This window comes from Asterias amurensis, chromosome 13, assembly GCF_032118995.1.
Source record: "Asterias amurensis chromosome 13, ASM3211899v1".
Taxonomy (NCBI): Eukaryota; Metazoa; Echinodermata; class Asteroidea; order Forcipulatida; family Asteriidae; genus Asterias; species Asterias amurensis.
In genome coordinates, this window is record NC_092660.1 from 20,485,375 (window position 1) to 20,502,738 (window position 17,364).

The 17,364-nt window shown below is 34.6% G+C and overlaps 2 protein-coding genes across 5 annotated transcripts in view; both read right to left on the bottom strand.

Annotated features, from left to right (window-relative positions):
* Positions 1–8,299, bottom strand: LOC139946326 (calcyphosin-like protein). 2 transcript variants are annotated; one of them, XM_071943951.1, is made up of 6 exons: positions 8,215–8,299; positions 5,500–5,823; positions 4,645–4,822; positions 4,298–4,510; positions 3,267–3,364; positions 1–2,848 (listed from the first exon to the last, which is right to left on the bottom strand). In XM_071943951.1, exons 2-6 carry the CDS (start codon positions 5,634–5,636, stop codon positions 2,845–2,847), a joined length of 630 nt encoding a protein of 209 aa, XP_071800052.1. In that variant the 5' UTR covers positions 5,637–5,823; positions 8,215–8,299; the 3' UTR covers positions 1–2,844. The 2 variants fall into 2 exon arrangements, with proteins under 2 accessions (XP_071800052.1, XP_071800053.1); XM_071943952.1 differs by lacking the exon at positions 1–2,848 and having other exon boundaries at positions 3,263–3,364.
* Positions 8,300–9,277: 978 nt separating this feature from the next.
* Positions 9,278–17,364, bottom strand: part of LOC139945795 (uncharacterized) — a 37,856-nt gene continuing 29,769 nt past the window's right edge. For all 3 annotated transcript variants that reach the window (XM_071943225.1, XM_071943224.1, XM_071943223.1), the window contains one exon: positions 9,278–16,553. The gene's annotated coding sequence lies outside the window, so the exon portion shown is untranslated. The remainder of the gene's footprint in view (positions 16,554–17,364) is intronic.

Below are 17,364 nucleotides of genomic sequence, written 5' to 3' on the forward strand. Positions count from 1 at the left end.
TTTCAGTACAACATTTATTAATATTATTAATGTTCGCAATAATGAATTACTTTGTTTGCCTTGATCAAATAATGTGAAACAAACTTTGTATAGAGTCCCAGCATTGTAATTTGTGGCTTAAAGTCTTAAAAAGCATTTCAGTGTATTTGATGAATCACTATAGACCTTTACTTTGAAAACTGAATATCTTGTATTGTTAACATCAATGTTATACAAGCTAAAAACCCAATACAATATTTTATCCAGTTACACATTACTCGCTGGCTAGATTATTTTAGGCGAAGCAGCTTTTGAAGTCGGATTTTGTTGACGCTACATTTGATTAGAATCCAATTGTCTTTTCTCTTCATTCTAATTAATTTCAGTTTATTTCATATCATTTTGAGAGACCCTGTATCATTAAAAAAACACCAAATGAACAAACATTTTTACGATCAAGGAAAAAACACATCACCTATCAAAACATAAAAACCCCATTCACATTTACCAATAAAACATCAGCGACAGCAGCAATCACAACTAAGCATAAAACCTGGGGTAGATTTCAGAAAAAGCCAAGACTGATCTTACTGCAAGACACTCTAAACTGCTTAAAGCAAAGTGTGATGTCATCATACAACTCACTATAATAATGATTACCACTCGGCTTAAGATGAATCCTAGTGCTTTGTGAAATTGAGCCCAGGACAACTTTTCAACTTCTTACTAACTGATTACTAATTTGCTAAGCAAAATTGAACAGGAAACCAGTCTCAAACAATCATATACACCACAGGTTAATTTGGCTGGTAACCTGTAACGCAGAGCATTAGTTGCTTAGTAAGTCTGCAAGCTTAACAGCATTATAAAATTAACCCCAGCTGTATTTAATTACAACAATACACAGCCCATTAACTACAGTAAGGTAAGTCATCCATGATGCTACACTTCTATAGCAACTGTTACTATGGTGATATCAATGTAAACATGACCTTCATCATCAGAGATGACTCAATGCAAGGTGGCAGTGCATTTATTTTAGGAATAAAGCTGGAGATATATTAAAACGCTGGTTAAAAAAACGACAACATTAAAACAGTCAGTTTAAAAGTCCTAAGATCGAATACAATAACATCAACTTGTCTTATGTTTTGTTCAAAAACAAGCTTGTAAAAAATAAAACAATATCTCTTGGAAAGTCGGTTTAAAAACATTGAAATTTGTAAGCAATAACTTTCATTTTAATTCAAACACTTTACACTGATTTTCTTTGAGCCACTCACATCCTTGCAAGACACAGACAGAATAACCATTCTAAATTGAACCATAATTCACCCAAGCTATAAAATATTGAAATGGATAAAAACATCTAGAATTACAAACAGTGATCTAAAAATAAATAGCTGTTTTGAACCCAATATTAATGGAATTTGATAAGGAAATGTCTTTGAGCATGGGAAACATAGAAATCACAGTTGTTTAGAATCTGGTCTGTACTTCTGCTATCGTTTTATGTTTTGAGTCAACCTTTTATTCTGAAGTTTAATCTTTCTTCTTTATTTATTTTTTTTATTCTGGACAGAGACATTTGAAACAGTATAAGCTTACCATCAAATGAATCTAGAATGTCAAATTTGACTCATATTTGTGCATACAAAACTTACTTTTAAAATTGAAAAAAAAAATACTGATAATTTAGACCTTTATTTGGGATAATCACAAGAAGGACGGGTTGGTAAAACAGGAATACATAGTCACATGATTTTTAGGGTTGACAAATCTCTTTTGATACTGTTTTTAAAGATTATTTACACTTCTATGAATTTGTACAACAAAAATGAAACATGATTTCTATTTTCAGACCCCTTGAAAGATAAAAAGATAAAAATTACAATTTAAGTACGCTACAATGTGACCATACTGTTCACAATGTCGCCCTCTAGAGGCTCCTGTACATACGCAGGGTTGACAAGTATGAGACATTAGGGGGCAGCAGTTATCTCTGCAGAGCTGTGTTATGAGAGTGAAATGTCGCCACTCTCACAATACACAGTGCTGTTAGTCATTGTGATCATGAACAGGTGTGCTATTTTGTAACCAAATCAGATTGACTGTGAGTAAGTCTACTGCCAGCGAAAGTTAAAACAAGTCTCCTATTACAATGACAAAATGACAAAATGACAATTTACAATGATATCTTAAGTACATGAAATATTTACAATTACACAACATATGATCAAGTTACAATAAATCTTTTCTTAAAACTTGATTTCTACTTCATGCTTAAGCGAATGCAAAGAGCATTCCCACGCACAAACAAGAAGTTTGCATTGTTCCCACAATTTGCATGAAGTAAGAGTCAGGTTTTACTATTAATTTAAAAATGAAGACGTTATTTACGCTTCATTTTATCAGTTGAAAAATAAATTTAGCCGCAAAAAAAATTGAAGAGGTAAAATGAGATCCAGAAGAATACATTTCAATTATTTCATTTTTATTTACACACTAATTTTTTAACATTTGACGTGAGGGGGTTGTGATTTGTATTCAAAACTTAATTCAAAACATATGAATACTTGAAAGACTGATTAAAATAGACTTTAAAATAAAAACAAAGCATATCAAAATAATCTATCGAGACTTATAAGAAGTGATTCATTCGGGAGCATCTCTTTTCTTATTTTTCTGAATTCCTTTCTTAATATTTGGTCACTGTGGCTTACCAGTCATTGGCACTTATGGTGGAATGTCTCCAACAGTCTTCAGACGCTTGTCATTCAAATGATTCTTTTTACATCAGGAATTTCCAAGACAGACGATGACTTGATCAAGGTTCAACTATTCTTGAAGAATTTTTATTTTCTATCACCTGCAATAGTAAGATAAATGTTATAAGAAAGGGTATCTGAACAAACCTTTGCAACTTACAGTCAGAAAATATTAAGCTGCACTTTCTTTATCTTAAGAGTGATTCACCATCTCCTCATCTCAACTTGATTTTAATAACTGCTATTAAAGCCAAAGCTGTTATTGTCCATGGGAATTCTGTCCCACATTAGAGGAAATTATTGTGGGTGGAAAGGGGATGATGAGAAGAAGTATGAACACAGGGGGGGGGGGGGGGAGGAGGGACGACACACACATAATCTCCAGCCATACCAGCAAAGAACACCTAAACGACTCTGAATTTGGGTCGAGACCAGATGGATCAGGGGTGAACAATCTTGAGAAGCAACTTGGCAGACCATTAATGCTTATAGTTATTGAAACAATGGTAAGTTACTTACAATTTATACGCATTCTGCATCATTAATAAGAAATAGCCATCCTTATCAATGGATGCACTCACACCGCAATAATAATTCTGGAACTCTTCTTTTGTTATCTGGAGAAAAAAAAAAAAAAAAAAAAAATAGAAGTCAAATACTGTATGATAATAACAGTACTCTCAGTGCTTTCCACAGTCTGTGAAGAGAGGAGCATTTATAGGCTATTAGGGTGAGATTCAAACACAAGACCACGCATTGTACAAAGGATACGTGTCTTAAGAGCAAATAATAATAATAATATTTATTATTTGAAAAAACCCTTCCATGTCACAGACATCACAAAGCGCTGTACAATTAAAACCAATAAAATTACAGAAAATTGTTACAACAGAAAACAGCAATATTAAACATAAAAATCAACAAGTATGTTATGAAAAGTAATTTTTAAAAAGGTTAGTTTTCAGATAAGATTGAACAGTTTCATATGTATCGGCTGATTGAATTGCTGCTGGCAGCCTGATCCACAAACGAGCGGCATATATAGAGAATGAATATCACCATAATATTTTGGTTTTGGCTACTGGCTGGTTTAAGTATACCGCACTGGAGGAAGATGAGTGAAGAGTACCAACAATTCACTAAGATAACCTGAGACTATTCTCCTAAGAATCTTGTAAACAAAGCCACAAAGCAACATTTGGCTCCCTATATAAAATCAAGCAGGATAAGGATAGCACTTAAAGACTAGAGCCCAGTTTACACTTCCTGAGAATGCGAATCACTCAAAAGTTTGACGTCACAAATTTGCATTGAATAACTTTCATCAGTTGAAATGTGTTCAACTCCTGCGAAACATTCCCTGCAAAAACAGCTATGTGACGTCAAAATTTGTATCGCATCCACAGGGAGTGTAGACCGGGCTTTACTAACGTAAACTACTGCATGAGCTTTCATAGCAACAACTACTTCAATCAGGTGCTACCACTATCTTCCTTGTTTTTATCTATCAGAAAAACACTTCTATTTTCTGTTATTATTGTCAAGCTTACCTGACCATCAGCTTCTGCCGAATTTGGCTCAAAACTGTCCAGGAATTTCCTGAAGAGTTGATCTTCTGTCTTCTGCCCGTTGAGAAACTCTGGATGCTTCTGAACATTGTAGACTCCCTTCAAGTCTTCTATTGTGATGACACCATCTCCTGTCTTGTCCAGTTTACGGAAGGCTCTTGAAATGACGTCCTTTCTTGCTTTGGACATTGGTGGCTGTGAACAGCGAAATTAACAATTGGAAACTTTCTTTAAATTATAGCTTTCCAGCTACAAGACACCATTATCTTTACTAAAGATTAAATAAAAAAAATGACAGGAATAAGATCAAACTATTTATTGGTTCTTACCCTCAACGATATAAGGAACTCATCAAAGTCAATGGTTCCACCTCCGTCTCTGTCAAAGGAACTAAACATTTCTTGAAGTTCCTTCATTTCAAGGTCTAAACCATAATCTGAGATGCCTTTCTTGAATTCCTTAAAGTCCAATGTTCGATTACCGTCATCATCCATTATCCGGAAGACGCTGTTAGAAAAAATAAAATAAATAAAACACCATGGTCAAAACTTGCTTCCTGCCCACTTCCATGACTGCAGGACGAGTATCAATGGTATTAAATAGAAAATATGCAAAAATCATCTGGGCTTCGTGTGTTCCAAAAAAGGTTGCGACTTCAATAATGTATGTAAAACGAGAATAATTGACACTCCCCAATTATGGAATTCTTTATCTATCCTAACTAGAAACTCCAACGGTGCCCCAGCCTTCAAACGTGCTCTCAAATCCCACCTTTGTCCCTCTTCGTAGCTGGTCGTCTTTGTCTTTGTTCCGTCTTTTCCCCTTCTTTTTTTGAGCGCCTTGTATACTTTGGCAATTTGGCGCTATATAAATTCTGTTATTATTATGACTACACGTCTAGTGAATTTCACTGGTCTCTCACAAAGTTAGCATCAAGTCTTCGTTTGCAATTGTCCAAGTCAAGTCAACAGATAATTTTTGCAAATAAATCTAAGTCAAGTCAAAAGTAAAATTTGAAAGTTTCAAGTCAAGTCACGAGTCAAACAAAAATAAAGCGACTCAAGTCCGACTCAAGTCCGACTTAGGTCCAAATCACATGACTCGAGTCAACAACTCGGTTATCAAGTACTAGTCAGTAGCTGCTACAGGAAAAAAGGAAGCTTGATTTTTTTGTTTAACCTTACCGTCCTATTCCTTTGATTCCAGCAGAGCCTCTGGCCAAACACTGCAATCTCAACTTCTCAATTGGATCCTTTGTGGTATTCAGTTTCTTCTTGGCACTTATTACCATCTCTCGGTCGTGCCTTGCTGTGCCTGCCATCCTATAACTAGCTCCCGATCTGACTGCCGATATCCAGTAGTGATTCTACAGATCACTCAATATCTTGTCAATGATGAGTCGGCCCTTGGGACCAGTTCCTCCAGTGATGGGTAAAATACACCCTGTATTTTTTCAAGAAGTGAATCCTTGGATGACTTTTCATCAATTTGTTCGCAATCACCTTGGTCTACAAAAGCAAATGAAGATAAACCGTTTTTAGAGTAATTAGCTTCAACATCATGTCAGATACAATTAGGATTATTTTCACAAAAGTTTGGTAAACTTCATGGTTAATTAATTTTAATACATTTACCATAGGCCAGAATAAAACAAAATTATCAGTTTAGAATAGTTTCTAATTTGAAAAAAAAACCAAAACCCTTTTAAGAGCCCATCTAATGGTAAATTAACTATTTGTCTTTCTAACAAACAAATAAGGGACAAATATTGACAGAGAGTTACGTAGTGGAAATCGAACTTTGAAAGTTTGCCAGCAGCCAGGACTGAATTGACTAAAATAAGCAATACCCATGTACATCAGGGAGTTCATCTTAACTGACTCTAACCTTAGCCTGGTAGGACGTCAGTCAGTGCCACTGCACTGCATGCAACGGAGGAGTCCAACCTGGGATAACTCTAAGCTATGATATGCCAATGTGATGATAGCTATGAACACAAACATTTTCTGCAAAATTCTTTTTTTATATTTTTAACAATTCCCCCAGATAAATAACCACATGTTACCTGAATCAATAACCACAAGCTGACAATAAATATAATCGATATCATGGGCTGCTAAAAAAATTGCAAAGCTAAACATAACAATAGTATGAAATTGACGGACCTTCAGACAGATTTAAAAAAACCATGGGATTTTATATCAACAAAAACACTGTAAAGATAAATGCATTGGTTTGATAGTTTACTGGTGATGGTAAAATCATCCATGTTTTGCTTATTTTTTTTAAGGGAGATCTGGTTGGCTAATAATACAAGGGGGAAACACACGCAATAGCCCACCCGCCTTTTTTTGTTTTACAATTAAAACAAACTGGAGCACGGCTATGCTATGTCTCGATAGCGGACGAAACCGAAATATTTCTAGGAGTACTGGCCGGCATTATGATGGCGAATCCGCTACAACATTGTATGGCACTCCTGCCACCGACTGAAAGTGAAATTATTATTTTTGGCATTTGCTTTCCCATGTGGTAATGCAAATACCGGGCTCGGTAAAATTGACAATGAAAGTATCCTCCCCTTACCAGTTTTCACGCTACTATGCCTTTTCTTTGAATTTGGAAAAAAATAATGATGCCTTATATCAACCGATGCCCTAATTACCTTCTTCTGTTAATATGAAGTATGCAAACATATATTAAAACTTGATGGACATTGAAATGTTCACACTACACACCGATCTTCGATGACTTCAACTGGCCCCATTTGTTTTGAGTTTTTCCTGTTTTCACGGCAAACAAGAAAGCATGGTTTCCCGGTGAAGCCATACATGGAAGAAACATCTACAGTGACTACAAGTGTTCTTTGAGACTCTGTGTATGACTCTATAGCCAGCAGTTGTCTTCGTTTTATTCAAAATATTTTTTAATGAAATTTTAAAATTACCATGGTAATTTGCAAAAAATAACAAAAATAAATAATTTAATAAAAAGTGTGAATAATCATTGGCTTTCAAATCTGATTTTTATTTATTTTTTTCCCCTTTTTTTTCTCTTAAAATTTATAATAAAGCGTATAAATAAACAGTGATAATTGAATCAACAAGCTGCTCGTTTAAATTTTAATATAAATAATATTGATCGAAGGGTTAAAAAATAAAATCTCCAAAAATATTAGAAAATGATATAAGGCACATGGCTTCTTTAAGCCTCTGTATTTTTTTCCAGAATGCTCAGCAAAATATTCAGTCACTCACATGATTTGATCATCATGAATTGTGAATTGAAATAGTGTGTTTGATGAAACTTTTTCATTTTTATATGGCCTCAACATTATGACATATATTTTTGTACCTTGTAGAAATGCCTAAAATACCAAAATTTTCGCATTTACAAGTGCAAATATCCAGTGGAGCCTTACGTGTTTCTAAGTTTTGGTCAAGGGAGAGGAGACTCTTTGCTTGGCAAATAAAACCACACAATTTTTATCTTGGGACTGTTTACATCGCGCACAGAGGTAAAAGATTTACCACGATTTTAGGGATACCTCGAAAACAGGACCTCCTACGATACCATTGGTACAATTTAGTTTGGCTTTTTATCGAAATAATTTCCATCTTTTTTTGTCCACAACCAGCGTGAGTCAATCAGCCAATGGCCATTCAATTTACAACACCTTCTTCAAAATCAAATCCTTTAACCACTGTGTTCAATACTCTGCTCCGCGCAGCGTCCACAACGACCACACAAAACAGTTATATTTCTCGAAAATTGTCATAAGGGAAACCACATAACAAAACTCTGTTCAAACTTAGGAGCAATAAATTATTGTACTCATTCGTAGTATTTACGTTCTCAAAAAAACACAGATTCAACACAATTGTAAATATTGAGCTTACCTCAGTAGAAATGTCGACTTTTCTCACGCAGTTTGTGCACGACTGAATGGCATTCTTGAAAACATGCATCGGCTACCTGGTGACGTCACAGTGTTTTGAAGCTATGGAAATATAAACCGCCCTCTTGGGTTTAGTCTTGTCCGTGCGCAAATTGCATCTGCTTTCGTATAAAAAGCGGATGAACCAGCCTTTTTCTGACGCGAGATAATTAATTGGTCTTAAACAGGTTGCAGTATTTTCAATATTTTGTTGGGTACTTGGCTTTTTCATTGAATGACTCGGAAACACTGCAGTTAAATTTATTTACTCTTTCAAAACTATCTGACTGTTTGTAAAAAAGTGTGATGAAAAAGTAATTAAAAAACTTTTTTTTTTAAATCACATAAAAAACAACATAAAAGTACAAATTCCTTCAAAGGCAAATCTTTTAAATCTCAAACTACACAGATAGACCTCTACTGACTACATCTTTGCATATCTTCTAATCTGATTACCATTTTCATATCCAGTCTTATTTTTGTCAAACTAAAGTTAATTAATAGCCTATGTATGTCCGTGCATTGATGCAACAAGTGAACAAACAATCGGAAATTCTACATTATGATTAATTAATACTTGGTGAGTTACAAAAACAATCTAAACCCAAGCTTCTCCTCCTATACACTGAAACTCTTCGGAAAAAAAGTTATCCTTTTGAACCCCCCCCCCCCTGCATCATTTACCTCAATGAGCACCCGCACATCTCTCATCAGTGACCACTATGACCAATCTCAACAGCTGTTGTGTATGGGGCCTAGTCGTTTCTGATTAGAAAAAATGTGGTTTTAAACCCCTGTGGGTTCAAGTTAAAAATATCCAACCTCAGACCAGAGATTTGAGTTTTGCTGTTCCAATCTGATTACCTTTTCCATAGTTGGGGTTTACTTCCTGAATCTGAAAACGGTATATTCTTCAACATTCTCTCCGACACAGGCAGACCTACAGGTAGGTCACAGGGCAAGGGACTTTGAGGGTTCATTGGTTTTATTACCAAAAATATATAAGAAGAAACCAGACACGGGACTTGTTCAGATTTCTACACTTTTTACTTTATTGACCCGAATTTCCAAGAGATAATAAACAATAGATCATCCTATATAACAATATTTCACAGTTATTTACTACAGAATGCAACAATTGCTGCAAAAAAAATATACAAAGAGTTTATGAATTGACAACATGTTGATAGTGTTACCATGGCGATCCATGGTTTGACCCACAACAGTTTAATATACAAGAGAAATTCACAATAATTATTGTTTCTTTAAGAATGACCATCTTCTTTTGAATCCCAGGGCCCAATTTCAAGTTGAGCAGAAAACTTTGCTAAGCAAAATAGAAATTGCTTGACAATATGGGTTACCAGCTGAAATACAGTGTAATGTAATTAGCTTTTGACTGGTTCCCTGATACATTGTGCAAGTAAAAGTGTTTAGCAACATTTTCTGCTTAACAGCTTACTGAAATCAGGTGGTCCTGGACGCATTAAGGCATAAACTAATGCCAATTTAGTATGACCACATAACAGGCACCAGTCTAACAATTTCAACTTCATACATCTTTTTCCAGTGAGGTGTTTTTTGAGGCAATAACTCATATCTGTTCTGATTGTTACTATAGAAAGCCAAATAAATAGCAAAACAGCTACAGTAAGCAGTTTACACTACAAAAAGACACCTCAACAATTCCAAGTGAGTATGTAACTCAGCAAGCGGCTTCATTATGGTGGCGGAAGCCACAGCCGCATCCAGAGTTTCTCAAAGGCCCCATGTGTATTCTTTAAACTGTGCGACTTTGGCAAAGGCAGTGGCTGTTGGCTCAAGCAGCAATGTTAAATTATACCGATTTGTCATTTCAGCCTTGGTCAAAGCCTACACTCTACAACCTTCCACTTCTCTTAAAGGAACACGTTGCCTTGGATTGGTCGAGTTGGTCCTTGAAAAGCGTCCTGTAACAGTTTTTTATAAAATTTGTTTGGTTAGAAAGATATTGTAAAAGTAGAATACAATGATCTACACAAATATCCCTCGAAATTGCATGGTTTTCTTTTTACCTCGTCCAGTAACACGATCGGCCATTTATGGGAGTCAAATTTTTGACTCCCATAAATGGCCGACCGTGTTAGTTCGCGACGTATAATGAAAACCGTGCAATTTTGAGTGATACTTGTGTGGATAATTATATTCTACTTTGTAAACATCTTTCTAACCATATGCGGTTTCAAACGCTTTTTAAAGACCAACTCATCCGATCCAAGGCAATGTTTTCCTTTAACCTTCACCGATCTAAACATCTACTTGACACCTTCACCACAGTTTCTAAAAAATAGAAATATTTTCTAGCCACAAAGCTTATCAATCCTGTTCTGCCTACTTAATATTTGCTGCAATTTGATGTGAAAATGTACCATGAGAGATAAAACAGTAAACCTGGGATCCAAAGAACTAAAACAAGTGTAGCAATAACAAGCGTGTTCGGGCTTTGAAAAATATTTAAATTCACGTTTTGTAAATCATAACAAACTCAGTTCAAACAAAATTTCTTTTAACAAACTAATAATAATTACAAACCTGGAAATATTTTCTTTTTTTAAATGCTAACAATTCAAGCTATAAAAAACTATTCTGTATGAGAACAAATTACCCGCCCCATCATATCTCAGGATAAGTGCATAATTATAACACATCCCAAAATCGACTAAATAAAAAAATAATTAGGCAATTGTTTTGCAGTTCAGACTTTGACCAATGTTCTACCTGCCCAACAAGAATTACTTATCACATTCCAAAAGAGATGATCAGATCATTATAATCTTGTAGAGAATTCTAATCCTGATATCCTGTATTCTTATTTATTATTGATGCCAATCCATTGCATTAAAATACCCCCCACACACACACACACGTGCAAAAACAAGACGCTAATTGTGCCCACTCAATTATTATTTGTGATTGTTAAACAGTTAAAAATACATTATCATGATTTTTCAAATTCTACTTCTTCACAAACAATTTTTTTAAGCGAATCTTAACACTTTCAAAAAGTTTAACAAGTTTAAGGTACAAAATTACTCCCTAAAAGTTCCCATTTTGGGGGAATTAAATGGTTCACTTGAATACTGTTTGTTTTTATGGGAAGATTGAAACACTGCAATGAAAAACATGGTTTAGGTTCGTTGAAATTGTTGCATACATTTTTGAAAGAACTAATGTTTTAAAGGTAGGAGGTTTTCATTTGTTTGTAAGTATTCAGCCAGCAGACAAGAGGGTTTTTATTAATGTGATTTATTAATGTAATTCTAACGCCTGCAAATGGCTTATTTCAGATTGGTTATTACTTAACAAAATTACCCCTTGCAAAATTTGTTACCTCAAAAGATACACAATTTTGCACAAATTTAAAAGAGCAAAATGTCTACAGCACCTTCCAAATTGTACTTATTTCTCCAGGACTAAAAAAAAAATGCTACGGAAGATTTGTAAATTTGCCATTTTGTGATTATTAAGAATTCTTGGATTAGTTTCAAAACTGTAAAACAGGTAACTGACCAAAATGCTTATCAGTATGGTCCCTCATCAACATATACTTTAGTAACACAATCTCCCAATGGATTAATCTGAGTAGCTTGAATAAGAAGCTGTTGGCTCCTTTATTTACATTGCGATTTAAATTTGCACACATTTTCTATCGCAATGTAACTACCCTATAAATCTCCTGCTGCTATGTAGCCCACCAACCGCACCTATAATTAAACCCTTAGCCTATACCATGTTAGTTCTTATAATTAGATATCAAAAACCTAGTCACCATTTATACACGATTGCTATTAATCCGTTATACCTAATTACTGTTAATGCCAATAACCTGGTTATCATAAACTAGTTAATGGATTCGGATTAATAAAAACTAAGCAAATTGCTTGTTGTTATTTTGTATGGAAGCAAACAACAGTTCTGTTAATGTAGCCCTGCAATTATTGATCATCACTTCTAGTGCACAATTTTGGAAGTTGAATCGTTGCTTTTTGTGTGCACTTGAAACCCAAATGGTTCAGGTATAACTAAGACCCCAGTAGATAATGAGGTATAGTATCCAACACAAACACAACTGCAGTAACCATTATACTTTCAGTTTTTAAAGGCAGTGGACACTATTGGTAATTACTCAAAATAATTATTAGCACAAAACCTTAATTGGTAAGGAGTAATGGGGAGAGGTTGATGGTATAAAACACTGTGAGAAACGGCTCCCTCTGAAGTAATGTAGTTTTTGAGAAAGAACTAATTTTCCTTGAATTTGATTTTGAGACCTCAGATTTAGAATTTGAGTTTTCAAAATCAAGCATCTGAAAGCACACAACTGAATTCTTTTTTTTTTCCTTTCATTGTTATCTCGCAACTTTGACGACTGATTGAGCTAAAATTTTCACAGGTTTGTTATTTTATGCATATGTTGAGATACACCAACTGTGAAGACTAGTCTTTGACAATTACCAATAGTGTCAATTGTCCTTAAGTAACGGTTCATTAGTTAAATTCTTTTTTTTTAAATTTCAGCCTTGGGTCAATTGTTTCAGAACGGCATTAACAAAAAGAAAACTCTTCATCCCTTCCCCCCCCCCCATGCCGAAAATAAAAGTATGTAACATTTACCCATCAGGTCATTAAATTAATTTGGGGTAGAACAAAGAATAATTGACAAGAGCTGCATTTGAAGGAATGGCCTCCAGATTAACATGCTGTTGCTCTACCACCCAAGCTCTAGCCCTAATATTGGCGATCTCCCTATATTGTCAATATACTTGTTTGGGGGTGCCAGTCAGAAGCCAGTCAACCTGTAAGAAGTTGCTTCCTCTTTAATGCGATCCCTAGGCTGACGCTTCCCTGAATGTGATCCCCGGCTATTCGACAGTCACACAGGTTGAGTGGATTCATCCCCAATAAAAAAGAAAACATGGCTCAGTTGGTAGAGTGCTGACACGTTAATCTGGAAGGCGCAGGTTTTTACTCCACACTCAAGTAATTGTTTCTTTGTCAAACCCCAAGTTAGCTAAAATGTACCTAGTTAGTTTCCCTTACGATTTATTATTCATAAAATTATCTGATACCTCAAGCCCTTGTCCAAAATTGTCAAAAGTTCAAAATTTTACAGCGATAGAAAAAAACAACGAAGCAGTTTCTCTCTGCAAACCTACAATGACAGAGAAATTGCATTAATTTGTAACCTCTGAAATACTTTGGTTTTTAATTTATTTAAGGAGCATTGATTCTGTTACTCCACAGACACACAATAGCACCACATTAGGACAATTGCAAAATCCACCAATTCATATGCAGCATATGGAGCCAATACTTAATTATTTCAACAAGTCTTAGCAAACTTTATCACTAACTTCTAGTGCATTATGTGTTTTTATAGAACAGGACGGCGCTAACCTACAACATTATACAAACCCTTAAGGCTTATTCACATTTAAGATCCCTGCATTAAGTAGGGTGTGGGTTTTGGCCACCCTGAAAACCGGCTTGGTAGTCAGAAAAAACCTGTCAATAGATGTTAAATTTCATGAAAAAGTTCATGAATAGAACCAAAACAGTGTCTGGCTGCAAAACTAAGTATTCTCATCTGACCAAAGATCCCAATTGTTGGGAAAGAAAAAGGTGACTGAATTTATCCAGAGTATGCACAAGGCATATCATTTAAATCTACCATGTTAGCAGAAAAATTAGTTGAATATTAGAAATTTGTGGATAGATGATGTCATCTAAACACGACTGCAAAATGAACTTCCTGAACACCTTATTATTATAAACTCAAGGGTTTCAACTTTGATCCACTTTCCACAACGGCTCAAACGACCTACAATCTAAACTCTTCAAACCTGAAGCTTTAACGTTCACAACAATCCAACAACAGACACAGCTAAACAACGCTAATTGGGAAACATTTAACACTAAATATTCTAGAACGACGGTAGAAAGAATGTAAAACCCTGCATGTATTATAGCCAATCAAACTCTATAAGACTTGGGATCTGACCTATGGCCTTTGACCTATGGCCTTTGACCCCAACCTAATTAATATTCATGCAGTGTTGGTTCTAGTACTGAACAGAAAGAATATCAACTTTCACACTTACTTTATTTATTTATTTTAATTCCTAATTAATGAGTAATAAATGTATATCACAACATTGATATACTTCACAAATGCACCAATTAGTTATTGTTTACTTATAGACGGGGGTGAACATTTACCCCAAAAGTTCAGTCAACATTTTTGTTTTAATCAAATCTAGTTACGTAAACTGTAACTCCCAAAAATTGATAATTTAAATTAAATACAATAAGATGGATATGATTAGTCTTTTTCTCTCTTCTGTTACAACAGACTTAAACTTACTTTAACAATTTACAAAATGCAGCATGATAGATTGTGTACAAACTTGGCCTTCAATTTCAGGAAGCCATTCACTGCAAAATTAATTAATTAAGAAAAAAACAAACCACAAGATACCCCTCGGTAAATTACACACTTTGTAAAAAAAACAAAAACATAATTCTGCAAACAGCTTACTCTACCTAAAAATGTACTCACTCTACCCACTTCAGCATTGGGAAACAAAACTGGGCATACTTTGTAAGCCCTACAGTTTGTCTTATGTTTTTATACAAAAAATAGTTACAGTATACTACTGTTATTATAATTTGACAATAGGAATAAATAATATAGACCTGTTTTCCTTTACATTACTTCTCAGGTCTACATATATGTTTGGTCCCATTAATATGATATTAATTAATACGTACGAAATTGCATTTTTTGCAGGCAAGCCTATGTTTATGCAGCTGTAGTAATCATTTTGAACACAAGTACTTCATATATATCAGCATTTTTTAACGTCAACTCATCTGCTTCACAAATAGAAACTAAAGAAGTGGCAAAGCATTGCATTATAGAACCACAGAGAACAATCAATCTTGCAAGACTTCTTGAAGTTTTATAAGGATTCTGTTGGAATTCTTATATGAATTGTGAAGCAAAGCAAACATTTTTAACAAAACGTTCTTGCAAAATGTTCTAAGCAAGGTTGTTCTTGCAGCCTTGGCTGACAATATTACATTAGCAAAAATATGGTCGAGATCTTGCGCTGTATTTTGTTTCTTAAGAAGTTGTTTCAGACTTACACTGTACTCACTAAGATTGAAATGTCTGTACAAAGTCAAGGTTGTTGTTTCTTTACATTTTCTAAATTTTTACTATTTCATTTTTAAACATTTGTCATTTTATATAACTCTTTTCAAAAAATAATTTGTGACCAATCTAAGAATTTGCTTTTTCTTCCCTTTGTAGAGAAAACAATTTACATCTTTTAAAATAATTTATTTGTTGTTATTTTTTTTTATAGAAATAGTGATGGCAGTGACACTATAGGCGAGACATTAAGATAAGAGGTTGGGTTCACGCATACTATAGAGGGCGCTCTTGTGCCTCAAAGTGCGCGATGAACAGATCATCAACAATATCGTTATGAGAAGTCATCTAAGAAGATTTGCAAGATTTTGGGGAAAACATTCTGATGAAAGACTCGCCCTGAAGTAGGGCCTCAGGAAACTGGGTAACCAGCCAAAGCCAATATATTTCACATGGTATTTTGGCTGGTACCCATTTCTGCTGAGCAGGTTTTCTAGGGCTCAGCAAATTTCAGCGAAAATAGGAGACAAAGTTCACTTTCAGTACAATCATTCCGTACTATCAGTAAGAGGTACTGCCATTTCCAAAAACTAACAAAATGAAGGAAATTCACTAAATCCCAACAAAACCTCTTAAAAAAGAAAATCTGTGAAAATACAACTTTTCAGATCATTGTCTGTTTTTGATGCAGCAACCGAATACTGGGAGTATTCCCATGTACTGGTATTGTTCTTTTACTCTATCTACAATTCTTTATAACAAAAAACACCATCCATGACTCTCTAGAAACATTTTACAAGTAATGAAATATAATTGTTATCTTTTGTCTTCTCAATTTGGCAGTTTGAAAAATCCTTACAATTGCTATACGTACTTTAGTACAGAAACACACCCTGTCACATTAATGAATGCCAACCATTTATAAGCGTTGCACTCAGTAAGTTTTGACATCTCTCCTCCCCCTTAGCCCAACCCCTTATTCTCAACCCCTCATAAACTGAACTCAAGGCTTATTCTCACCGAGGTATTACTGGTGCTGATTTTAGGTCGTACCATCCTGGAAACACTCACACAGTGTGTCTGCACCGAGAGACTCTCAGACGAATCTGTAAGAAACACAAGATGAAAACAGTTGGAATAAATATTACTGAGTGTTCCAAGAGAATTTGTGTTTCTGGTTAGAGAGAGGATCAAGAGGGAAGTTCGGCAGATAAATCTCAGATATTTTTGTGATAAATTTAACCAACAATACGTGTAATATTCCTTTTATTTAAAAAAAATATCTGCATAAGTTCATTTAGAAGTTTGATTTTTAAGTCATAGTTAACAGCGGGTGATTGTGAACAATTTGAAATTAAAGAAAAATAATTTCAATGTCTGGTACATTGACTAGATTTGTAACAAGTGAACACTTACATTGGGTTGCCCAGACTATTATGTTGCTACATCCAATGATTAAGGGAAGGTTTTTGTATATCAACCTCAAGATGAGCAAAGCCTGGTACAAAAGTGCCGTAAACATATTCAGAGTGGTGTGACTCTCTTACAAAGACACACAAAATTCAATCCCTGAACCCTAGAAACTGTCTGTAGTCTGAGGAATTTAAACTCAAGTGGTTATTACTAAACCAGACAGTCTTTGTACCAGATATTATCCAAATCTACTTTTTCAATAATCTGGTTTTTCTTGTGTTTTAATGTTTTCTTTTGTGTGATTTTTAATGTTTCAGTGCAATCTCCTTTTTATATTGTACACTTATATTTTTATCGTTGGCAGGGGTCTGGTTTTACACACCTTTTGATGACAGTTTTTTAAAACTTGTTTTAACCTTGACAGCACCTGTACAACTTGTAACTATTGTGTATGTCTAAAGATTTAAAATAAAAATAAATAAATAAATATTGCAATAACAATTT

Coding starts and splice junctions, on each gene's coding strand:
- LOC139946326 (XM_071943951.1), bottom strand. CDS start 5,636: ATGGCAGGCACAGCAAGGCACGACCGAGAGATGGTAATAAGTGCCAAG. Junction 4,511..4,644: donor AGTTCCTTATATCGTTGAGG/GTAAGAACCAAT, acceptor CGCTGTTCACAG/CCACCAATGTCCAAAGCAAG. Junction 3,365..4,297: donor CGGCAGAAGCTGATGGTCAG/GTAAGCTTGACA, acceptor TTTTTTCTCCAG/ATAACAAAAGAAGAGTTCCA.